Below are 27,706 nucleotides of genomic sequence, written 5' to 3' on the forward strand. Positions count from 1 at the left end.
ACTCAGCTTGATATTCTTCTCCGAAATTAATATTTATTTGATATTCTTCATTAAATGTTTTCGGGATTATTTATTTGAAGAATACATGTAAAAAGGGAAAAAAGTTATTGCTATGCTATTTTGTTTTACTTTAATGTTATCTGTGCAACCTAAGATATGAAAAATCAAAATGGTCTCATAAATATTTGATACCTTTCACACTTTCCAAATAACTAAACAACCACTTTAAAATACTTTAACATATTCTTCAAGAAAGTTAAACTAAGATCGTCTTGATGTATTTGTGCATGTCTGTATGTATCTATCTATCGACAAGGTTGAAGGAAGAATGTTTAGTACGAGTCTAGAGGTTGAGAAGAGAGGATACCTTTAAAACCTGGTTCCTGATACCGTGCGGAGTTTACTTCCCGAGTTTGCATGACAGAAGAGAACCTTCATCCTTTCAAAACAACATACAAATATTTACAAAAAGATTGAAAAGAAAAAAGGTTTGACGCAAAGCAGATGGAGTAAAACGAAACAAAAAAATATAAACATAATACATTTTTCACAATCTCAAATTGAACATGAACATGATCATGAAGATGAACATTAATGTGATTTAAAAGTTGTTCATTGTATTTTGACATTCTTTTTTTATATAAAAACAAAACTTATAAAAGTTTTTAAAAATTTAACTTTAGAAAGTTTTGACTGTTTTGACATTCCCCAGATGTACTTTTTCCCTTTATTACTGTGCACTTGAAAATCTAGAGGAATGTAAGAATGTTAAAAGTATTTAGATTTAGTAAACTCACTTTGAACATTGTTCTCTCATTGATGCAAGGAAGAGATCACTTTGTTGTACAAACTTTGAACATGAACATGAACATGAACTTTGAACATGAACGTGGACATTTAGAATTTAGAATATTTTGGTTCTAATACTTCTGTATAAGTTTTTTGTTCTTTGACAAGATAAAATGGAGAAAAGAGTAGTTTCATTTCTAGTTATTCTCATCAGCACTAGTTCCTTTAGTCAGCTAACTAGCACAGGTATAGTGAGTTCACTTCTAGTTATTCTCATCAGCACTAGTTCCTTTAGTCAGCTAACTAGCGCAGGTATAGTGAGTTCACTTCTAGTTATTCTCATCAGCACTAGTACCTTTAGTCAGCTAACTAGCACAGGTATAGTGAGTTCACTTCCAGTTATTCTCATCAGCTCTAGTTCCTTTAGTCAGCTAACTAGCCCAGGTATAGTGAGTTCACTTCTAGTTATTCAAATCAACACAGTTCCTTTAGTTAGCTAACTAGCACAGGTATAGTGAGTTCACGTCTAGTTATTCTCATCAGCACTAGTTCCTTTAGTTAGTTAACTAGCACAGGTATAGTGCGTTCACGTCTAGTTATTCTCATCAGCACTAGTTCCTTTAGTCAGCTAACTAGCACAGGTATAGTGAGTTCACTTCTAGTTATTCTCATCAGCACTAGTTCCTTTAGTCAGCTAACTAGCACAGGTATAGTGAGTTCACTTCTAGTTATTCTCATCAGCTCTAGTTCCTTTAGTCAGCTAACTAGCACAGGTGTGGTGAGTTCACTTCTAAAACATTTAATACTATGTATTTACGAAAACTCTGGTTTAAAGACATTTGATATTTCAAACTATGAATTATGCTAGAAAAACATTGAGCCATATTTAACCCATCAGGATAATAGGATTTAACCCATCAGTTTGTGTAGTCATAGGAATTAGAAAATTAGAATTTGTGGCGTTCAATCTGTTTAATGTTGATATGGATAAATATGAATCCACGGCTAATGTCTGAACAACTTTCAGAAGAACAGTTTACTTGTAAAATCAAAATTACTCTGCAAAAGGAATTCTAAGGCAAAAACTATAAGACACCAATTTAACCATTTTTCTTTTTTCGTTTTCCGTTTCGCTTTCGCTGCTAACATTATTCAAAAGTAACAAAAACAAATTTCGCGGATTTCAAAAGTTTTAAAATTTAAATTATTTGGCGGGAAATTAGTAACCAATTTCCCAAACCCCTTTCTCTTTTTCAACTAATCATCAGGGGTAGACAACTCCGTGTGTTTATCTGTAACACGATGTTCAAACTGCGGATATTTTCTGGAAAATCACGAATTTTCGATTTCACACGCGGATTTTTAACAAATCGTTAATTATTGAAAGTCGAATATCAACATTTAAAAAAAACAGCTTGCAAACCAAATGCTCAACAATTACATTAATCCTTGATCAGTCAAATTTGGATACGCACCCATTCTATACAAATGGGGAACATAATTACACCCCTTTAAGCAAGGTTCTAATGCAAGGAAAGTTATTTAAGAGGTGTACACAATTTTTGTACTGCAGTGTACTGTCTTTGGGCGGAAAAGTAAACACAAGACGGATGTCACAGTCTGACATGGAATCCATTTTCACAAAAATAATCTATAAAATATTCTGGCCATAGGAAACTATTATGTGAATTTTCAAAATTATCTAAATTTTAACCTCCTCGGATACTCAACGAACACTGATGAACCTATTCTTGTTTACAAATTCCGCCTAGAGAGAACTGGTTTCAATATGTACGCAGAGTATACACAACTGCAATTAACTTTCCTTGCAGTACCTTGCCTTTAAGCAAGAATGCATATATCTTGTTTATATATTGTCAAGATTGAAACTTAGTTTGTTTAACTAATTATAGATATTCTACAAGGATATCAGCTACATGAATGCAAATATGAAACTTGTATCAAGCTTACTAAATACCAGAAAGTACATTGTACTCTATGCTTGCAGTGCAAATGTTCGAAATGTCTCTATTTTGTGAACAAACATTAAAAAGTTTAACTTCAATTAAACCTTGCAATCAGCATGCAAATTTCCGATGTAAAATGTTTCGCTTTATTTGTATCATTTTACTATAGTGAAACCCTTAATAACGAATACATTGGAAGAATCATAAAATGTAGTTTTGACAATTTTTCAATGATTTTTGTACTATATTACGTAAATTTCAGTATTTGCGAAATAGATAAATAGCCATGAATATGCGGGAACAGTTTTAAAGAGTTCCATATATAATCATTTAATTAAAAAACTAAATATCTGCAACATTCCATTATCAGAAAGTGAAGAATACGACATTTGATGAATTCTTTCAATGTATTCGTTATTAAGGGTTTCACTGTATTATATGTATAGGCAATTAGTGCGTGTAAAATAATGAAAAACTTTTAAAAGATTTTCTCTCCATTTTTATCTTAAATTACCGTACCTGCATTTTATTATTATTTTAAATGATATATTTTAAATATTTACTTATATCATCCAATTTAAAATGACAAAGTTAAAGGCACTGTTTTTAAATGATATATTTTAAATATTTACTTATATCATCCAATTTGAAATGACAAAGGTAAAGGCACTGTTTTTAAATGATATATTTTAAATATTTACTTATATCATCCAATTTAAAATGACAAAGTTAAAGGCACTGTTTTTAAATGTTATATTTTAAATACTTACTTATATCATCCAATTTAAAATGACAAAGTTAAAGGCACTGTTTTTAAATGATATCAAAATATGTCCGTGATACACAGTTTCACGACATCGATAGACGACATTCAATACTTCTCATTTTAGGTATTGCTAAAATGAAAATAGATGTCGGTGTCTATTATCGGTAATCACTCTCTGCTAAAACGTACTTTTTCTTCGGTCAGAACTGAGAGCAGTGCAGATTTATTGCACTACGCAGCAAAAGCCTAGTTTAGGGTGCATATACTAATTTGTTCTCATCTGTTAACTAACGTTTTTATTTCGTTACTTTTCATATTTTTTTCTCGTTGGAAACAAAGAAAATTTAATAAAATTACTTTTTAATTAATCCTCTATATAAAAGATACTTTTGTACTGATTCTGTATTTTATATGTTTACATTAATACTGATTAGTGTTAGTTTGGGTGGAACTAATTAACTAATTCAGGCTTTTACACAACCCTGGATAATTTGCTCTATATACACAGTAGGATTTCTGGTTACAGTATTATATATACTTTGCTGCAGGTCGGTCTTTTTGCTTCTTTGTTTATTTGTAACCGATAAACGTCAAAACGGCTGAATCGTTCGGGCCCAATTTTTGTTTGTGTCCTCACATGACCCCAGAGAAGGTTTAAGGATGGTTAGAATTGAAAGAATTTGTCTTTAAAATTTGAATTTGAAAAATCCACGAAAAAAAATCGATAAGAGCACTATATTTTCAGTTTGAGTAAATATTTCCATTTAGTGTCAGCGCCGATTGAAGGATTCATAACTCTAATTGGATAATGAAATAGATAGAAAGATAGATGTAACCGCCATACTATTTCTATTGGTTCAGAATAGACAACACACACATGACATAATGGACACGGCATACAGGAGTGAGAGCGCAACTTTTAATAATAAAATCAAAGATTGGTGCGAAGCGCCCTAGAAACACAACTTTTATTTTAATAAAAGGTATGGGGGAAGTGCGAATTAAGCATTATAAAAGGTTGTCTAATGTTTATAGCTATGTTTTGATAGATTCCTTGAAGGGTATCAAACTTTTTGACTTTTTGTAGATTGTTTGTAATGATGGACAATAAAACGTTCAAGTTTTGAAAACTTCAAAAAGATCTTCAAAATTTGATGAGTTTTGTAAATTAAAAGAATGTATATTCTTAAACATAACTCTATGCTTTCGTTACATTATATATGCGAAATTTTAACCCTGAGAGAAGATGTATGAAAAAACACATCAAAAAGGATTTTTTTTGGTAGTTTTTTCTCTATATTTTTTCTTAGAATACAGTTGTAAAATGCTGGAATTTTCACATTTCGTTTTGGTATCGTTTAAAAATAAAAAAAAAACATTCAAAGGTATTAAAGAGAAAACCAAAGGTATTGAAGGGAACGAAATGTTTTAAAGGGAACCAAAGGTATTAAAGGGAACCAAAGGTATTAAAGGGAACCAAAGGTATTAAAGGGAACCAAGGGTATTGAAGTGAACCAAAGGTATTACAGGGAACAAAAGGTATTAAAGGAAACCAAAGGTATTAAACGGAACCAAAGGTATTAAAGGGAACAAAAGGTATTAAAGGGAACCAAAGGTATTAAAGTACACCAAAGGTATTAAAGGGAACCAAAGATATTAAAGGGAACCAAAGGTATTAAAGGGAACCAAAGGAATTTTTTATTCAGATTTCCATCAAGTGTAAACCTGTTTCCTCTTCAATATGAGAATATTTTAAACAATTTCTATTCAGATTTTGCTAAAATTTAATAACGTGTTTTCGATCATAGAAGCCTGCCTTTGTTTTACGTATATGACAACATGCTGATCTTTTCAATAGCTTCTTGAAAAAAAGGAGTATATGATTGAAAATGTATAAGATTTCAGTCGATTTACTTTAGTTTAATGTAATAATAATTTTATTGTTTTCAACCTGAAGCCCTAATTACGAAGACTAAATGAAGTTAGTGGCAAATACATAATATCAAATCTAATTAAAAAAGTTTGGTTTGCTCAAGTTTTTCGTGTTACTTGGTTAAAGTTTTAACTTTTAATTTTTACAAGAATTTAGGAAAGAAAAAGAAAGAAATTATTTGAATTCCTGGTTTGATACAAAGTAAAGGATTTTATACTAAAACAAAAAAGATAAGTTGACAATGAGGATTTACAATTGATAAAAGATTTTATAAAATCCTAAAAATTAGACCCTTTGAGATAAAACAATGTTTTACATCTTTATGAATAAACAAACTCTAAGCAGTTTATATGGGGCTAAACAATGTTCCAATACGAAATAACGAACGGAAGCTTTTGAAATTTAACGGAAATTTCGTTTGAAATTTGATGTTCAAATTATTAATGATTAAAATAAAACGTTCCTAAAAAAAGAAAGAAAAAAATAAAAGGAACCAACGGCCGGATGTTTCTTAAAAAAAAACAAAAAGGAACTAAGGTTTTGCCACAAACCTAAACCTTTAATATTTCAAACTTAGATTATTTAATCTGTCACAATTTATAGTTTGAAATATCAAAAGTCTGCGACAGTGCAGATCGCAAAGATAAAGGGATTAGAAAATCAGAGTTTGTTACATAATTGCATTAAAACAAATAATTTTTGAGTGTTTCTATATTTTCTGAACATTACACCCCAGAACCATTCATTATTTAGATATCACTTCATACTTTGAAATCTAAAATGTTTTTTATCATAACTCATCTTTTTGAAGAGCTTTTAATCGTCAAAAATGTCTTAAAGGAATTGAGTTTTTGCCACAAACTAAAATCTTCTGATTCCAATATCTTTGCAATCATATGGTGCAAACCTTTGATATTTCAAACTTAGATTATTTTATCTATAAGTATTAATAGTTTGAAATATCTTAGGCCTACGGCATTGCGTTACAAAGATATAGAGATTAGAAAATCAGAGTTTGTGGCAAAAACTCAACTCCTTTATATGATGCAATCATGTAATGAAATAAATTTGCTTCCCTCTATAACTTGTGCGTAAAACCCATGGTTTCAGTAAAAATAAATATTTCCATTTACTGATAGCGCCGATTGAAGGATTCATAACTCTAATTGGATGATGAGATAGAAAGAAAAGATAGACGTTACCGCCATACTGTTTCTATTGGTTCAGAATAGACAACAAACACATGACTTAACCCCAATTGAATAAAGTGCTAATGGACTCGGCATACAAGAGTGCAAACTAAAGAATCTATGAGGTCACACAGTTGTATAGTTGTCCAGTTTTCAGTGAAGTCACATTAACAAAAATTCCAACTGTTAACTCAATAGGGAAGATGACGAATATTTTTTATTTTTCAATTCACGTTGTAAAAATGAAGATCCGTTCCGAACGGTTATAAAACCGTCAATTCAACTGCAATTGCAGTTGTTATTTAAGACCAAACGGCTATTTGATGAGCTTGTCCGTTCCGGATATTTTTCTATTCGATAACGGATTGATTTGAACGTGCTCCGGACCCTAATTAAATATTGTACACATGGAATTTATCTAGTTGAATACCTTGTGCATTTATAGCAAGGTACTAATGCAAGGAAAATTATTTCAGAAGTGTGCGCATTTTTGTACTGCAGTGTACTTTCTTTGGGCGGAAAAGTAAACACAAGACGGATTTCACTGCCTGACATGCAATCTATTTTCACAAAAAAAAATCTATCAAATATTCTGGTCAGGAAACCATTATGTAAATTTAAAAAAATTATCAAAATTTAATGCTTTTATCCTCTTCGGATACTAGAAGAACACTGATGCATCTTTTCTTGTTTACAAATTCCACCCAGAGAGAACTGGGTGGAATTGCGGCCGCAATTAACTTTCCTTGCATTAGTACCTTGATTTATAGTATAGATAATAGATCTCAGGAACAAATATCTTTGGTTTGTGTGGTAAATATCTTTGCAGTGTTTACAGTATACATGTTATTTTTTTATAATATTTAGTTTCTAAAAATATGATATATGCATCCCCTGAGTCCCAGGATACAGAGCCGGATATTTAAGACAGTATTGATAGATAACCGAGTTTTCTGTTTGGGATTCACATATGTTATTATGGATGGTTAAAAAGGTGTTATAAGTATAGATAAAATATTTTTTTTAGTTTTACATTTAATTGAGAAAACACAATTAGAATTTTCAGATATAAACCGTGGTTTTCATAACAAAGTTCCATCATCCAGGAATGAAACCATGTTTCTGAAACTAGGTTCATTGTGATGATACTGCCTTAAGTTGCATGCTCTGATCCCTTCTTTGTTTAGAAGATGTAGAATAGCAGATGGTTGATATGGTAGATATTGTTTAGAAGAAGAAGAAGATCAGATGGTTGATATAGTAGATATTGTTTAGAAGATGTAGAAGAGCAAATGGCATATATAGTATATATTGTTTAGAAGATGTAGAAGAGCAAATTGTGAATATGGTAGATATTGTTTAGAAGAAGATGAAGAGCAAATGGCATATATAGTATATATTGTTTAGAAGCTGTAGAAGAGCAAATTGTGAATATTGTAGATATAGTTTAGAAGCTGTAGAAGAGCAAATTGTGCATATATGGTAGATATTGTTTAGAAGCTGTAGAAGAGCAAATTGTGAATATTGTAGATATAGTTTAGAAGCTGTAGAAGAGCAAATTGTAAATATGGTAGATATTGTTTAGAAGATGTAGAAGAGCAAATTGTGAATATGGTAGATATTGTTTAGAAGCAGATGAAGAGCAAATTGTGAATATTGTAGATATAGTTTAGAAGATGTAGAAGAGCAAATTGTGAATATAGTAGATATAGTTTAGAAGCTGTAGAAGAGCAAATTGTGAATATGGTAGATATTGTTTAGAAGATGTAGAAGAGCAAATTGTGAATATGGTAGATATAGTTTAGAAGATGTAGAAGAGCAAATTGTGAATATGGTAGATATTGTTTAGAAGATGTAGAAGAGCAAATTGTGAATATGGTAGATATAGTTTAGAAGCTGTAGAAGAGCAAATTGTGAATATGGTAGATATTGTTTAGAAGCTGTAGAAGAGCAAATTGTGAATATGGTAGATATTGTTTAGAAGCTGTAGAAGAGCAAATTGTGAATATAGTATATATTGTTTAGAAGAAGAAGAAGATCAGATGGTTGATATAGTATATATTGTTTAGAAGAAGATGAAGAGCAAATTGTGAATATAGTATATATTGTTTAGAAGAAGATGAAGAGCAAATTGTGAATATAGTAGATATAGTTTAGAAGATGTAGAAGAGCAAATTGTGAATATGGTATATATTGTTTAGAAGCTGTAGAAGAGCAAATTGTGAATATGGTAGATATTGTTTAGAAGAAGATGAAGATCAGATGGTTGATATGGTAGATATTGTTTAGAAGAAGAAGAAGATCAGATGGTTGATATAGTAGATATTGTTTAGAAGCTGTAGAAGAGCAAATTGTGAATATGGTAGATATTATTTAGAAGAAGATGAAGATCAGATGGTTGATATGGTAGATGTTCTTTAGAAGAAGATGAAGATCAGATGGTTGATATAGTAGATATTGTTTAGAAGAAGATGATGAGATGGTTGATATAGTAGATATTGTTTAGAAGAAGATGAAGATCAGATGGTTGATATAGTAGATATTGTTTAGAAGAAGATGAAGATCAGATGGTTGATATAGCAGATATTGATGAATTTGAAGAATATTTGACATCTACATTCTCCCCAGCCTCCTCACCTCCTACAACTACACAAGGCAGATAATGCATTAATGCATTAATGCAAAATAATCATATCATGGAATTTAAAGAATTTGAGCCGCGATTTAAATCCGCCAAAACCCGGTTTAAATTAAGCGCCGGCTTAAATCTTGAAACATATGATATAATTTTAAATGGAACCAATCATATTTAAACCGCGGCTTAAATTTAAACCACCGCTCAAATTCTTTAAATTCTGCCACAGTATATATATAATGTAAAGGAATTGTTTCTTTGCCACTAACTCAAATTTTCTAATCCAATATCTAAGCAACCTAATGGTGTAAACCTTAATTTAAAGTATTGATTATTTGATCTAACAGAATTCATAGTTTGAAATATCTAAGGTCTACGGTATTGGACTAAGATAAAGATATAGGGATTAGAAAATCAAAGTTTGTGGCAAAGACTCAATTCTTTTATTAATATTTAATAACAACTCAAACAGATTTCACGATAAAAAGAAGAAAAAAGTAAATTTTCTGATTGCGGCTCAAAGTAAACTTTTTATTTCTGAACTTCAGTGTTCCTTTTCTAGAATATTTACAATAACTGCAAAAAAATGCAAAAACCCTAAGTATTTTCATCAAACTCTGTTTTTCTTTAATCCGTATATCTTTGCAATCCAATTTTGTACACCTTATATATTTCAAACTATGAATTCTATAAAAATATTTGAAATATATTTGAAATATCAAAGGTTTACACCATCAGGTTGCAACTATATAGCAATTTGAAAATTTGAGTTTGTGGCAAACACTTAATCAATTTACGAAATATTTCTTTCAAAAAAAGTGTTGAGACTAATTTTTTCAATGTTTGTTTAATCTGTGCTAGAAGTAAAGCATTGTAAACTGCCTGGAGTAGCTATTAATGGAAGTAGTTTACAAAATCAAGAACTTTTCTCACATATCACTTCAGTTGTATTTAAGGTATATATATATGTGCTATCACATCAAACATCAAAATTTCTGTCATGGGGCGGCTTCAGAAGTTTTCCTGTGGGTAGGGGGCATGATTTAAGAATGTTTGTTCAGCTCTACGCCATAATCTTGAATTAATTTCAATGTTAAAGGGAGTGTTCGCGAAAAATGAAAGGGGGTATAGGCTTAATGCGATAAAAAAGCGCTTTTGATCGACACTAATCTTACATCTATCTGTTGCGTCTATAAGGAGAAAATTGTTAAAGACGTATATTTCTAAATAAATACGAAGTTTACTGTTTAGCCGACAGCCATCAACCTTTTGTGAATTATAGTCAGCTTTTATTTTTGTAAATTTGCTGTAATTATTTCATTTTCTTCTACAGGAATATCTATATACAGGGTTACCTTTAAAGGAAGAAAGAAGTTTATAGTTGCATGGAATCATGAATATTAGGAAAGCGACGGTATAAATTCCGTACAGTCGTCGTTGAAGTCTTATCCTTTGTGGGTAACCCTGTATATAAAGTTGTAATCTCTCTTAGTCTGTTTGTTTGTTTTTTGTATGTCCGATCATAACTCATGAATTCCTTGACCGAATTGTCTCAAATTTTGATTGAGGAACTCGGGAGAACAACAGTATAGATTGGTTTTGAGATTCTAAGTTCAGCGGGTCTTTTAAAGGGAAAATGTCAAACTCGTAATTTACGACCAAGCGCGGGTAATCGGTGGGAGTAGCTATGAGTACCCTTGTCAACGCGCTGGGTTCTCTAGCTAGTTTTCCAATAAACTTGTATTATAGAATAATAAATAAATCCTTCATCTGTCAAAGGCTTTGACAAAGTCTGAAATTGACTTATGCTAAGGAAGACAAGGCAAGGCATTTTGTTTCAGGTTGATTCAGGGGGGACAACTCGACTCTGTCGCCTGGAATGCAGGAAAATTATCATCAATCAGCTCTAACAATTTTATTTTTATTTCATTTCTTAAAGTTTCGAGAGCGTAATGATTTAACCAATGTTAAGAATTTGCAGAAAAATAAGTTTAATTAAAAGATTCCAGGACTGGTGCTAGATGCACAAACATACAGCTTCACTAATTATATTTTACAACTGTTACCTTACCGACACTAAAACCAAATACTAAGTTGAAGAGCTGTTTATATCTCAGTGCCACAAAATCTAAAGAAAAAGTTCTTCATTTTCTCTATTAGTCATTTATTCACACCGTGTCGGTATGTGTCAAAGAAGATTTAAATGTCGTTCTTCAATACCCATATCTACACATATATATATAGAGTCAAAGAATTTTATTTGCTTAAAAGACTCATGATCCAATTACGTTCTTGATTCCAATAGAAATCTAATTCAAGAAAATAATGAGAATAAAAACTAGATAGAATAGATTCTCTGAACTTATATGTTGGAATTTCGGGAAAGAAATGGAAGGAGGGAAAACTTTTTATTCATTCTTTAATTCTTATTTAAAAACAAAAAACCAATAAATTAAACTTTTTTTTACATCAGTGAGATATATTCTAGTTTATATGCTGCAGTGTACTTCTGGAGACTTGGAATGTAATATTCGTTATAAAAAAATACATATTAGGTTTGTGACAATGAATTTTATTCCAACTTTGATTTTTTATTAAATTCCTGTATTGTTTAACTTAACAGAAATTAAAGGGAGAGACCGACTATGTAACATATTTGAGCTGAAAGTACAGTATTTTAGAGAAAAAAAATTAGGATTCATATAATGAAAATGAGACATTTTTACGGTGTACAATTCAAATGAGACATTTTTTACGGTGTAAAGTCGTTTGTAATGTTTCTTTTTTTAAGATCTAGATATTTATTATCTCCATATCGAGATTATATTAATTTTACAAAATTGTTTACATGGATTTAAATAAAACTATTTTACAACAGTAACGTGTACATACATTTTTAAATTAATTGAGAAGGAATCTATTAGTATACGGATACATTTTTTCGTTTTTTTCCCGCCAAAATTGATGCTACATTTATATTCAAGTATTGATGGGGCAGCAGTTCAAGAGAAAAAACCACATTATATATAATAAGATAGCATTACTTGTATTCAATATTACTGAGAGATACTACAAACACAGTCAGTGTTATCGCATATTAGAAAATGCTACACATAACTTTGTGCATGTTTTCAATAAACATGCACGGGAGCTATTTTTCTTTTTTGAATTAAAAAGAAATTATGTTAGCTACATAACGAGAAACATTGATTGTAATATTTCACCAGTTGTTTCAACCAGCAGAAGAAACATTTTATACAATGATTTAATAACACAGACAGATCACTTTAAAAAATAAATTTATTTAATAACACAGACAAAACACGTAAAAAAATAAATTTATTTAATAACACAGACAAAACACGTAAAAAAATAAATTTATAAACTAATTTGCTGTTTAGGAACATGTTTTATAAATTATCGAAGAAAGCCATTGTAGAACCGTAAAATCGATAATTTCATTATTTCATTAACTTTGGTATTTTTATAATTTTTTTTCGCAAATTTCTTAATAATCACGATTAAAATAAAGAAAACCTCCCATATAAGCGACCCTAGCTGAAAGAATTTTCATAAACCTGAGAGATTTTAAAATTAATTCTAAAAACTTATTTCCAATGAAAGAAGTTCATTGCTTTTCTCAATCTGTTTGTATACATGCAACTAGTTTTACATGTTTTCTCAACCTGTTTGTATACATGCAACTAGTTTTACATGTTTTCTCAACCTGTTTGTATACATGCAACTAGTTTTACATGTTTTTTTCATGTTATTTAATTGAATTGTAAAAAAAAAACATTTCTTCTTCTGGTGACATACTGGTGAAATATTTAAGAATTGACACACAGTAAAAATGTCTCATTAGTATCAAATGAATCCAAAAGTTGTTCTCTACAATACTGCATTCTCAGTTAAGATATGTTATATAGCCGGTCTCTCCCTTTAGCGATTTCGTTTTCGTTGTGAACGGAGCAAATTCTAAATTAGCAAAAAACTTAAAAGTTTTTAAATAATCAAACCTAAATTTAATCAATTCAAATAATTGTCCGTGGAGGAGAGAAAGTATGTTTTTTTTTCGTTAAAATTTATTGAGAATAGTACCGGTCAATTGATATTTTTAGTAGTCTTTTATTGCAAGCATTCTCTTTAATTGTGTGTTCATATCACATTATAGAAAAGTTGCTTACAAAAATCATATAATAATATCAAAATAATAATCCGGACCCTCTCTTCACCGGAACTAATAATGGCGGATATAGTTTTCCTATAATTGAAACAGAAGAAGGAAAAGAAAAGAAGAAGAAAAAAGAATAAATTATCTTCAATATCTACAGAATATTTATTCTATGCGGCTATTTCAAAACTTTTATGGATTTTATCAACAAATAATCTAAAAATAAAACAGTTGAACTGCGTGGACGTAGATCAACCATTTCTCTTATGCGTCGCGGTTCAAGTGGAAGAAAAGTGGTTCAACTCAATTTACGTCACTAAACCATTTCTCGCTATTCAATGCATTTGTGCATAGTGATAAGCATTCCTGTAGGCAGAAACTGTTGATCAACCAAAGATTTAAAAAAATGCAATTGAAAAATTGAATTAAGTTTAAAAATGAATCTTTGTCAGAAACACAAGTTTGCCTTATAATGAAGAAAACATACCAAGAAATATTACTTTTGGTTTTTAGATCCCATCAGCTGAAATATGTCACATAAATGTTTAAAGATGAATAAACAAGAAAAATTATGTTCAGCATTTAGGAATTCCACAATTACTCCTTCGAATATTCATAGCTATAGATAATCTTTCAGATATAGAATATATAGACATAGAATATAAAGATATAGAATATATAGACATAGAATATAAAGATATAAAATATATAGATATAGAATATATAGATATAGTGAAAATCTACCATTTTGATCAACATTGAGGAAAACCCAATCTTTAGTCGGAAATGTTAATATAAGAGACAATTTAAAATACCTGATTTTTAAAAAGTTTAATTTTCGTTCACGTGCAGAGTAGGGTTAGGATTGGTCTTTTAAAAAAAAACTTTTTAACCAGATTGTTAAACTGACAGTGTATTTATTTGTTAAACTGACAGTGTATTTAATTGTTAAAGAGACTTTCAGCGTTATTTCTTGTGACTTTCTATTTAGAAACGGTAACTATATATACCCTTTGACAGATCAAGGAAGACATACTTTTCCTTATTTATCTACGAAAACACTTATAATTGTTGAAAACTTTGTTTGCAAGCTGGTTTCTAATTCAGGAATATCAATATTTAATATCTAGAAGAAGCAAAATATAAATATTTACATTCGGATTTTTGAAAACCGCTTTGAACCGTTTAAAGTTTTAAATTGTACCATTGTGAATCGGATATTTATCTTAAGGAAGATCACTTGAAATTACGTTAACAGTCCCTTTAAATTTCCATTGTATATCCACCCAATAACACACTAACAGTCTCTATAAATATCCTCTGTCTATCCACCCAATAACAATCTAACAGTCCCTTTAAATATCCACTGTCTATCCACCCAATAACACACTATCAGTCCCTTTAAATATCCACAGTATATCCACCCAATAACACACTAACAGTCCCTTTAAATATCTACTGTATTTCCACCCAATAACACACTAACAGTCCCTTTAAATATCTATAACTGTATATCCACCCAATAACACACTAACAGTCCCTATAAATATACACTGTATATCCACCCAATAACACTCTAACAGTCCCCAATAACACACTAACAGTCCCTTTAAATATCTACTGTATATCCACCCAATAACACTCAACTCAGACCATTATTGGATCCAGCATAATTAGATAGTTTCTAATTATCCATTATAAACTATAGAGGCCCTACTAATTAGATGGTGTCTACAACTACGTTTTACGTTTAAAGAAGAAAATGTTTTGTTTTTTATTTTTCATCTTGAAAAGTATTTATTTGATAGAAATCAGAAACTCAAGATTTCTCAAATTTAAGGTTTGTTTGTTCAATCCATTATCAAGGATACAAGGTTCTGCAAATCAATTATCTATCTATCTATCTATCTATCTATCTATCTATCTATCTATTTATCTGATTGATTGATTTACTGTACAGTGCTGGTGTATGGAAAGGACCCCTATGTGAAGGAGAAGAGTATAAATATGGTTGTACAATCAACTATGTCAGGTAACAAAGCAATATATATTACAGACACAACTAAAAAATCAGCGGAATAAAAGGACGACATTAAATTTCTAATAATAATAAGTGTATTTTAAGTTTTAAAATAATAGTTTTTATAATAAACTTATTAAATTACTGAATTACTATGGTGCATGCTCATTGGAATATTCAGAGGCAGAACTTAAGTCTAAAAGTCGTCTTCCTATTCCAGAGTTTTCTGGTTCTCACTGTATGTAGGATGCATATCACAGAACTGATTAATCGCCACAAAGTCAAATTTTCTAATTATCTATTTAAGAACAAACATAATTCTTTTATTTTAACCCTCTTATGTTCAAAGTTACTAGAAACGAGGTTTTTGATAAAAAAAAATGGACAATCAAAATTTCAAAAATTTGCATCCATAAAATTCGATTTTCCTTAAACCATCCTTTTCAACATTCCAACCTGTATCAAATTCATCATCATGACATTCGTATACATCCTTAACATTAGTATCCAGATCAGATAAACACTTTTTCTTTGTTATTGCTTTACAATGAACACAAAGAGAAAATGTTCACAATTGAAATAGAATATGAGCACGAAGCGCCCTGAAAGCCTGGTACATATATTTATAACTCTACATCCTGCCAAAACTTGTTAAATTGCACTTTTTCAAGATAAATTGTTTGAATTTAAACTGAGTGTTGAATTTTAATCTCTGTCCTAAAGACAGATAGAAGATATTAAAATTCTTCAAGAAGAGTTAGTCTTTTCTCTTTTTTTTATCATTTTTTGGAAATAAGTTTTTGTTTTTTTCCAGTTCTTTTTCATCTTTTGAATTACACGGGGTTCTACATACATGTATCCTTTTCATCTTCCATTGCGTTCTTCATTTTCGGATCCGTTAATTTTTATTCTACAACCCATCCATTATTTTTAATTCGTATTTGATTCTACCCNTTCCATCATCCTCCATCCTCCCAATCTCTATCTATTTTTATTAAACTGTATCCATATTCTTAAACTATTTTAATATCTTTAAACTATTTTAATATCTTTGAACTCTAAATATTTTTTTGCTAATCTATATTTTTTACAGATCAGGTAACTTCTTTCTACAATTCTTTATCTTTTTTAATTTTTAAATTTAATTTTTTTCTATCTCTATTTAAAAAAAAAAAATTTTCTCTACCCAATTATTTTCTTTCTGAGTATTCATTTACTTTGAATAAAGATGATTTTAACAGAATTCCCGGTCTATAAACTTAATTCTTTCCCTTTCCTGGCTCTCTGAACCTTTTTAATAAACTGAATGTTTTCTTTTCCTTGTATTAAGCTGGTGTCACTCCCTACTTCATAAAGGGATTGTTAACGAATAATTTCATGTCACACTCACAGAGTTGCAAATACACAACGGTATCACCTTTAAATTGCTTTTAAACTTTTGTCTGATGAAGGTTGAATGAGATTTCCACATTTCGCATTTATCTAGCTGAAAGTTTATCAATTTTACTTGCGGTTTCTCCATACAGGTTATCTGCGGAATAGTGCTGCAGGAACAAGTAATAAAATGCAACATGTATTAAGATAGAAAACGAACCTGTCTTCTTCAATGTTACTCCGACACCGCTGTAAATTGGACATAGCATGCACTCTTTAAATGAAGATTTATTTACGCCATACAGTCCACTTAACTCCGACACTACCCAGGGCCAGAGGAATTAAGTCTTTGCCACAAACTCTTATTTTTAATTCCCTATATCTTTGAAACTATAAACCTATATATTCTAGCAGTTCAAATAGTCTAAGTTTGAAATAAAAGGTTTACACCATCAGGTTGAAAAAATGTAGGGAAGAAAAAATTAGAATTTGTGGCGAAGACTCTTTTCCTTTAACAAATTTTAAATTATCTTATTCTTGTGAAGTTAACATCCGTTCTATACCTTCCTTTCATAGGTTTAATTGACAAGTTAAATCCCCAATATAAATCAATTAGTCAAGGGGGGGGGGGAAACTTTGAAGTTTGATCATTCATCGACATGTATTTAGTATTTCAAGGAGAGGGAGGGGGCTTATAAAGCCTATTGGAGAGTACTTTCAAAGCAAATGTTAGAAAACATGAATATATTGATATTATATAAACCGGAAACATGAATATATGGATATTATATAAACCGGAAACATGAATATATTGATAATTTATAAACCGGAAACATGAATATATGGATATTATGTAAACCGGAAACATGAATATATTGATATTTTATAAACCGGAAACATGAATATATTGATATTATATAAACCGGAAACATGAATATATTCATATTATATAAACCGGAAACATGAATATATTGATATTATATAAACCGGAAACATGAATATATGGATGATTTATAAACCAGAAACATGAATATATTGATATTTTATAAACCGGAAACATGAATATATGGATATTTTATAAACCGAAAACATCAATATATGGATAATTTATAAACCGGAAACATGAATATATTGATAATTTATAAACCAGAAACATGAATATATGGATATTATATAAACCGGAAACATGAATATATTGATAATTTATAAACCGGAAACATGAATATATTGATATTATATAAACCGGAAACATGAATATATTGATATTTTATAAAATGTCAATACCAATAAGTGGTTTGCATAAAGTTGATGTTTACTCATGATAGAAGTTGATAGTTGTTTAAATATGCAGAGAGAGGATTCAGAATATTTATCTGGAATTCCATCAATCTATTAAACGCTTCATTGCAAATACAATTTACCTTCGGAGCTTACATGTTTTTCTTCATACTTGGGGAAAGAAGGATATCTTCTAGATAGAAGAATAGCTAGAAGGATATCTTCTAGATAGAAGAATAGCTAGAGGATATCTTCTAGATAGAAGAATAGCTAGAAGGATATCTTCCAGATAGAAGAATAGAAGAATATTTTCTAGATAGAAGAATAGAAGGATATCTTCTAGATAGAAGAATAGAAGGATATCTTCTAGATAGAAGAATAGAAGGACTAGAAGGATATCTTCCAGATAGAAGAATAGAAGAATATTTTCTAGATAGAAGAATAGAAGGATATCTTCTAGATAGAAGAATAGAAGGATATCTTCTAGATAGAAGAATAGAAGGAGATCTTCTAGATAGAAGAATATAAGGATATCCTCTAGATGGAGGAATAGAAGGATATCTTCTAAAGAAAGAGGAGTATGTAATGAGAAATAAAACTGTGAAACATAAGAATATAAAGATATATCTTCAAGATTTTAGACCAAGAGAATATCTTCTAGAAATATGAAGATATATTTTCATGTTTAAGATTTAAAATTAGAATGATATTAACGCGAACTTTTTAGTTCTGGTGTTGAGGTTTACAGTGGACATAAACGGCTGATTATAGACCATCAGCAGACCTTTCAACATGGTGCTATTCTGAGCTACAGGTTAACTACATATATATCTATCTTTTGATTAAACTCTATATTCCGGCGTTCACATTTTTACTTTAAGATGGGATTTTTTTGAAGATTAATTTAAGCATTTTAAAGAATTGCAATTGTTAAAACTTATAAAAACCGTTTTTCTTTTTTAGCAACGTTTTATTACTAGCTGATGTAAATGAACAAAATGACAATGCTTTCAACATTTTGCGTTTAGGCATAAAATTTATCTTGTCCAGGTGTCAGGATGCGAAGCAACATCTAGATGGGAGCAGTGAGAGTACTTGTTTAGACAGCTCATGGACCTCTAGACCTCCAGTCTGTGAGGATACATCAACTATGGAGGAATATTCAGGTTAGTAACTTTATAGACAGCTCATGGACCTCTAGACCTCCAGAAGGAGAAAATTGGCTAAAAATTCTAGGAAGAAAATATCTGTGACATTTGGAATTCATTCAGGATTTATGCAAAACCTACAAAATAATCAATTTCTTTGAAAAAAAAACAAATAATTATTTATAGCTTTGTCAATTCTATAATGTCCTCCATCTATCCTCTATCTATCCTCTATCTATCCTCTATCTATTCTCTATCTATCCTCTATCTATCCTCTATATTCTATCCTCTATCTATCCTCCATATTCTATCATCTATATATCTTCAATCTTTCCCCTGTCTCTTTATCTATCCTCTATCTATCCTCTATCTATCCTCTATCATCTATATATCTTCAATCTTTCCCCTGTCTCTTTATCTATCCTCTATCTATCCTCTATCTATCCTCTATCTATCCTCTATTTATTCTATATCTATCCTCTATCTATCCTCTATCTATCCTCTATCTATCCTTGGATTTGTGTTGAACCCCCCCGGGATAGCTTGTACAATACAAGTCAATTTGTGTGGAGTAAATTTATGGTATAAAAGACATATTGTCCGCTAGAGACCTGCAAATGATGTTTCTAATTCATCCTTCGATGAGACACAGAGAAACAACATTAATAGCAAATTATCAGTAACAGTAACAAAAATATTTTTTAGACGATAGCAATAGTGAAATATATCGATATTCTTAAAACCAACATTACAATATTTTAAAACAAAAAAAAAACAGAAAACATCCATACAATCTATTCGAAGAATTCAGAACAACAAATATTCAAAGACAATGCCTAGATATTGAAACGACATCAAAATAATGTAATTGTAAGCTTTATTTTTTTTATTATAAAATCTAAAAAAATAATCTATATAATAAAACAAGACATTCGTGTATATGTTCCCTATAGCCGGCCAAACGGCTGGATCGAATGGACTGACATTTGTTTGGGCACTCATGGGTCACGGGCAGCTGTAACAAGGTTGACGCGGTCAGACTTTAGGTTGAAATTTACTTTTACTAAAGGGTCAGAGGTGCGTGGGGTACTTTGGGTAGCCTGGGGGTGACATAGGTTAACAAAAATTTGAATTTAAAAAAAAAAATTCCACCGTCGACGCCGGGCCCTTCAGAATTATTAATATTTTGAAATATTTCAGATCGATGAAAAAATAGTTAATTACAGCAGGAACAGTTAGGAAGCTTAAAAAAACATTGGACAATATCGTTATATGCCCTGGCTTTTAAAAAACTTTGAAAAAAAAGAGGAAAAAGGGGAAACTGTAAGCTGCAAGCTCTTGATTTTTTTCTCCAATTACATTTCGCAGTAAAAGAATATCTTTAATTTTCTTTTGGTAAATCTTACTTTTATTGATAAACAATTTTCTAATCTTTAAAATTTGAGCACGTGCGTGTTTATTTGTGCACTCATTTTTTTAGGTCTGTTTTTGACGTGTTCTTGTTTACGTTTTAAATAAATTGTAGAGAGAAAATGGGACATTTTCCATTAAAAAGAGTGTTAAGCAAAATTGAATACTTAATAGATTTCCTAGCTGAGCTGGAAACTTATTATTTTAGAAACGATTTAAATTCATTCAGATAAAGTTAATTTTCTTTACTCTTCAGAGATGATCTTCTCTGTAAGAAACAAAGTTCATAAATTTCAATACTCGACCAATCAGAACTTTAAAATCAATACTATATGGCTTGATGTTTTTTCACAAACTTTGTCAATGGAATTAAGCTTAAACCCTATCCCAGTAAATTCTTCTTGGTTAAAGACTTTTAACAAATTTTTCTCTTTGAATCCTATGTAATTTAAACTATCACACCAAAAACAAAAACACAAAAAAAATGAAAATTTGACTTTGAAAGCGACTTTTTTTTAAATGCAAAATATTCATCTATTGAACGTCACTAATCACGATTTCTGGAATCAAAATAACAATTTAGCATCTTTTAACTACATATAAAATATATCCCTGAAGGATATAAATTTCATTATAAGTGGATGATTTGTTTGGGTACCAAGACAATTAGGTTGCCCCAACATATCTTTGAAACCCCGGCGACATATGAACCCCGACATATCTAGGGAACCCCGATATATCTTGGAAAACTCTACATATTAAGGTAACCCTGACATACCTACGGAACCCTAACATATCTAGGGAACCCCGATATATCAAAGGAACCCAAAAATATCTTGGAACCCAGACATATCTTGGGAACCCCGACATATCTAGGAAACCCCGATATATCTGGGGATACCCGACATATCTAAGGAACCCAGACATTTCTCTGGAACCCCAACATTATCTCGGGAACCCCGACATATCTCCGGAACCCCGACATATCTCGGAAACCCCGATATATATAAGGAACCCCGACTCATCTCTGGAACCCGGACATATCTTGGGAACCCCCACATATCTCAGAAACCCCGATATATCTAAGGAACCCCGAAATATCTGAGGAATCCGGACATATCTAAAGAATCCCGACATATCTAAGGAGCAATTTTAGAATTTGTAGATTTATTTTCAACAACTTGAGCCCAAGGGGGAGAAATAAAGAGAATTCTTTCTCACACAACTTTACTGAAAACATCTTGTGTGACTTTATTTTATATTGTTCCAGTTTTTATCCTTTTATTTTCAGGGGATACAACATATCTAGTCAGGTGAACTTCATGTAAAAATCCAGAAATCCCAATCATTAAATTTATGATTGATTTAACCAAAAATGTGTTTAAAACAATACTTTTTTTTCTTTTTTGTTTAGAATTTAAATCTTTTAGTGTTCTCATCTTTGTGTTCAACTAAATAATTTGCAGTTGCAATTCAAGCAAGAAGTGCAAAAATTGGCGCAAATAGTTTCAATTTTTAAAAGAATTTAAACTATCCTAGATTTCATATAGATATATTTTTTTTCGTATTTCATGTCATTTCACAGGACTTTTTTCTTATTACATCACGATCTAGTGTGATTTCATGGTTTTATTTAAACTTTCAAATTCAGAAATTCTTAAAAATTTACTTTTGAAAAAAAACCTTCGGATTCCGTATATGAAACTACTGAGTTGGTTTAGGTTTTGTTTTTCTCTAATTTATTCTGAGTTAAGTTCTATAAAATAAATCCATCAATGTCAAAGCTCTTTCTATCTTAGATTTACTTTTATGCATTATTGTCTGTAAATAAAAGCACTTAACACGTTAAATATTTTGAATTCAATTTTCTATTAAGGTTTGTCTCGATAGTTTTCTAAATTGCTCTTGTAACTTTCTTAAGATCTAAACTTAGTTCGGTAATTTCTGATTCAACCTAATAGTGAGTTGCCAAAACTTGTAAAATAATCTCATGTGAATCCGTTGTCAGTTAGCACTGGGAAGGTTAGGACATAGAAAGCAATGCTCTGCTCTAAGTAGCCTGGCCTATATTTGGACAGGAAGGGTTGTGCAAATTAAACATGGCGCGCGAATCAAGAAAAATAGAAAACTAGAAATAAAAATCCTGTGAAGTGGCCAACTATGAAGACTGTGCCCAAATTTAATGAATTTAAGCCGCCTCTGAAAACCGCCAAAAACCGGTTTTAATTGAGCGCCAGCATAAATCTTGAAACATTGAATAAGATTTTAAGTGGAACCAACCATATTTGAGCCACGGCTTTGATTCAAATTCTTGAAAACTATAAACGCTTTAATCAAATAATAGGTAAATTTAAGTCCCTACTCTTTCTCTTAGGTGTGGTAATTGTTTTAACTGAAATTTCTGTTAAAATGTCAAGTTGTAACAGTCACACGTTACAATACAAAATTACCATCCAATGTGATCCCAAATATTGATTGATTGACGGGGCAGAAATATCGCATGTTGTTATTGTTCTGTTATGTATCTCTTATAATTGTTTTAAATGAAATATCTGTTAAAATGTCAAGTTGTAACAGTCACACGTTACAATACAAAATTACCATCCAATGTGATCCCAAATATTGATTGATTGACGGGGCAGAAATATCGCATGTTGGTATTGTTCTGTTATGTATCTCTTAAAATCATTAATGAAAAGTACAACGTCAGTTATGATTAAATGAAAATGGGACAGTAACATTTAACCGTAGCTAGCTGTATTTAAAGTCATTGCAAAAGAATCGACATTAAAGTAAAGAATCCTAAATTTTCAGTTTTAAGATATATATTTCTGAATATTCTCATTACACATGGACAATCCCTGGGAATTGATATACCAGAGTCTAAAACTAAAGAATGCGCGAATTTTAAGTTCGAGGTTAAAAGTTCTGTAAAATAATGAATAGCTAATTAAATATTAAACTTTCTCAATTTTAAATTTGAATTTCCCGGGAAAAATCTGAACCAATCAGAGAAAAGGATTTACGGAGAATTATTACGTAAGTATCGGTATGATCAGCTGTTTTCTTAAATTTTAAATTATTTACGTAACGGAAGACAAAACATATTTCCAGTTACAACAGTATTTTGGTTTTACATGCAAACATTAATAAATCTATAACGTGAAATTTATTTAATCGGTTTTTACTTCTAAATATATCATAATTAGTTGGATGCCGCTTACCACTGAATGATAATAGACAAATAGGGATTGCGGGATTTCAAGATTTTAACCACACGGTTAAAGTTCAGGTTTAAATTAAGTCAGAAGTGGCATTTAACCATGAACTTAAAATTTAAGTCAAAACTTTTCGTTCTTTAGTTTTAGACTCTGGAAACATATACAGATCCAGTAGATCAACTAGCTTATCAATTTCTTAAAAATACTTTCACGGTACTTCGAAAAACATGAACATTATCTTGAAAAGACGTCCACGATGAAAAATATATAAATAGATAAAATCGTCAGTTAAGTAAAATTTAAATATCTACTTGCATATCTTGAAAATTAAATATAAAGAAATGTTCATAGCTTGCAAACTTACAAAGTTAAAAACAATTGCAGACATTTGTGTAGAGAAAATAGGATAGATTCATCATTATTGTTTAGTCAATGGTTTCAAGGACACAGTTAAAAAGGGTCAATTGAATCATGTCTACAGCCTCATTAAACATTAGGTTAAAAGAACATTAAATTAAAATAATAACTGTTTTTAAAACTTTCTAATTGTATACAGTCATCAAACGGATGTTAATGTCTTAGCCGAGGACTTATCCCCGTGAGCAAAAAGATGTTAAAAAATATTTGGTTTATTTCAAGCGGACAGTATGTTTATGAAAAGAAGTCTAGTTCTTGTATCCTATTAGAAGCCGGAGCAGGATGAAGCTATGTATCGTATTAGAACCCCGAGCATGATGGATCTATGTATCCTATTAGACGCCGGGGCAGGATGAAGCTATGTATCATTTTAAAACCCTGAGCAGGATGGATCTATGTATTCTCTTAGAAGCCGAAGCAGGATGGAGCTATGTATCATATTAGAACCCTGAGCAGGATGGATCTATGTATTCTCTTAGAAGCCGGAGCAGGATGGACAAATGTATCCTCTTAGAACCCGGAGCAGGATGGATCTATGAATCATTTTAGAACCTGGAGTAGGATAGATCTATGTATCCCATTAGAAACCGGAGCAGGATGGATTTATGTATCCAATTAGAACTCTGGGCAGGATGGATCTATGTATCCTATTAAAACCTATTAGAACCCGGAGCAGGATGAATCTATGGATCCTATTTGAACCCTGAGTAGGATGAATCTATGCATTCTATCATAACCCAAAGCAGGATTAATCTATGTTTTCTATTAGAACCCTGAGCAGGATGTATCTATGTTTTCTATAAGAACCCTGAGCAGAATGGATCTAAGTATGAACCTTGAATAGAATGAATCTATTTATCCAATTAGAACCCGGGGCAGGATGGATCTATGTATAATATTTGAACCTGTACCAGGATTAATCTATGTAACCTATTAGAACCCGGAATAGAATGGAACTATGTATCCAATTAGAACCCGGAGCAGGATGGATTTATGTACCCTATTAGAGCCTTAAGCAGAATTAATCCATGTATCCTATTAGAACACGGAGGATGGATTTATGTATCCTTTTAGAACCTGGAGCAGTATGGATCTATGTATCCTATTAGAACCTTGAGCAGGATGGATCTATGTATCCCATTAGAACCCTGAGCAGGATGGATCTAAGTGTAGAGTTGAAAGGTTTAGTTTTCTCCAGGTAGTATCTCAGTACCAGTTTAGAATCTATAAACATTTTACATTTTCTCCTGCCTTGCTGAAATCGGATATATGTCAAGAACATAGGATTCAATATTAATTCATCATCCGATCTTTTGCAATCGTATTTATGATTCAGTTTTCATCTTACTACCTTGTATTTAAAGCTATATAACAATAATAATTATTACTATTAAAAATCTTAACCTTCATTGCTTTTCACTTTCCGGTGATAACAAACCAACATGTGAAAAATCAATGAGCATTTGCCTTTTTACGTTTATCAACCTAAAGCTGGAAACAAATGCTTTGCAGTTTTAAAATGTCTAGAACTAAAAATGTTAGTAAGGTAAAACCTAAAGTAAAAGCGTTACAGCATGTAAATTGTGTAACGGTCTTAAAAATTGATGCATACTTTTCGTAGCTGTCTATAACAGATCTCCCCTCATTATAAAAACATGCAATCCCATTTAAAAAAAACATTACTGTTGTTGAAATTTACCTTTGGTCCAAACATTTTATCAATTCAACCAAATTATTAATGTTACTCTCTCGAATATTCCTTTTTTTTCTTTGCTTCACGTGATTTTATTTTGGAGAAATACCATAACCTAACTTGCAGAAAACTTCTGATTTTGTTAGGTTAGAAAGCGGGAGAAAAGCAATAGTTGTACAAAGTTTTTTTGACAGTTTCTTTTGTTGGTAGTTGTAAATATCCATTGGTTGGTAAAAGTTGTATAAAATATTGGTAAACTTCCACCATCAATGTATATATATGTATATAGTGGGGTACAATAAAATCAAAACATGTTAAAAGTGTTTCCTATCAACACTTTTCTTTTGTTATATCTGATTCTATAACTTTTTGTAAACAAGAAATTTAATTGAAGATGTTTTAATTCACAAATTCTCCTTTTTAGGAGAACATCTTAGACATTCTAAAAATGTTTTTACAAAAAGTTTCGGTTAAAGAATTTCATGATTGATGATTTTTGTTTCTAAATCTAAAACCTTTCTATTTAAGAAGATCTAACAATATTGGTATTTATTGAACAATTTTAGTGCAATCTTAAACTATATAAATTATCTGTAAATCTGTAAGTTTAGATTAGGTCGACAGTTCCAGTAATATCCTGTATAGTACTCTTATATAAGGAGATGTTTATTGGATAAATACTGGTGTACGGGTACTAAAGATGGTAATATTATGAAACCCGAGCTGGAAAACCTTATTTCCGTTCGCTTAATATCAATATCCAGTATCCACTATGGACATTTTTGATTTTCTACTTAACCCTCTCTTTTCGTTCTCTGCTGGGTTCATTGATTATTATACGCAAAATTTTCTGGCTTCGGTTTATGTAAACCAAACACTGCATAATTCAAAGCTAAGGACCCTCCATACAAAGATGGCAATGCTCGATTTTCAAGGGTATTCTTAAAACCTTTGTTTATTATAGCTTATATGAAACGATGGAGAAAGGAATTGAGTCTTTTCCACAAACTCTGGTTTTTAAATCCCTATATCTTAACAACCCAATGTTGTAGACCTTAGACTATGACTTCTGTTATATCAAACAATCAAAGTTTGAAATATCAAAGGTTTACGTAGTTTGGTTGTAGATATATAGGTAGTTGAAAATTGGGATTTGTTGCAAAGACTCAATTCCTTTACAGAAATGAACACATTTCGAGATCAGATAAAGGTTTTACAAGTACCGTTGTACATCGGGCATTGTTATCTTTGAATGTATAAGGTCTCTTAAAATAATGCTTATAATCCCTTTAAAATAAATAAACCCTTAAAAAAGAGTTTTGTTCAACGTTTCTGCAGGTTGAGTATACAGCTACAGTCTTTCAGCCTGGTAAGCAAATATACTCAATACAAACCAATAATAATAAGAAACAAAATCACAAATATCTTGCCAACACAGAGAACTGAAGGAGGAGGGGGGGGGGTTGGGGTAAACTGATGTCATAATTTAATCCTAGTTGATATATTAATACAATGAAGACAGCTTTCTATTACAATTTTGATTGATTTTACCAATCCTTTCAACAGCAGAGACACAAACATGTCAACAGAGAGAAGTTATCAATTAACAGCTTCTCATTTTTAACTTGGAAACTTGTAATTTGAAAAATGCTTGCTAGGGATCAAAACATGAATTAATAAAAGTCGTCTTC

The 27,706-nt window shown here is 30.8% G+C and overlaps 1 protein-coding gene across 1 annotated transcript in view; it reads left to right on the forward strand.

Moving 5' to 3' along the window:
- The first annotated feature begins 740 nt into the window (after window positions 1-740).
- Window positions 741-27,706, forward strand: part of LOC111700515 (locomotion-related protein Hikaru genki) — a 55,005-nt gene continuing 28,039 nt past the window's right edge. The window contains exons 1-7 of the mRNA XM_023471445.1: window positions 741-1,035; window positions 9,196-9,300; window positions 10,142-10,236; window positions 11,122-11,165; window positions 15,415-15,486; window positions 18,854-18,940; window positions 19,177-19,292. Coding sequence (XP_023327213.1) covers window positions 963-1,035; window positions 9,196-9,300; window positions 10,142-10,236; window positions 11,122-11,165; window positions 15,415-15,486; window positions 18,854-18,940; window positions 19,177-19,292 — 592 coding nt within the window. The 5' untranslated portion in view covers window positions 741-962. The remainder of the gene's footprint in view (window positions 1,036-9,195; window positions 9,301-10,141; window positions 10,237-11,121; window positions 11,166-15,414; window positions 15,487-18,853; window positions 18,941-19,176; window positions 19,293-27,706) is intronic.

The sequence above is a fragment of the Eurytemora carolleeae genome, unplaced genomic scaffold, assembly GCF_000591075.1.
Source record: "Eurytemora carolleeae unplaced genomic scaffold, Eaff_2.0 scaffold360, whole genome shotgun sequence".
In the NCBI taxonomy this organism is placed as follows: Eukaryota; Metazoa; Arthropoda; class Copepoda; order Calanoida; family Temoridae; genus Eurytemora; species Eurytemora carolleeae.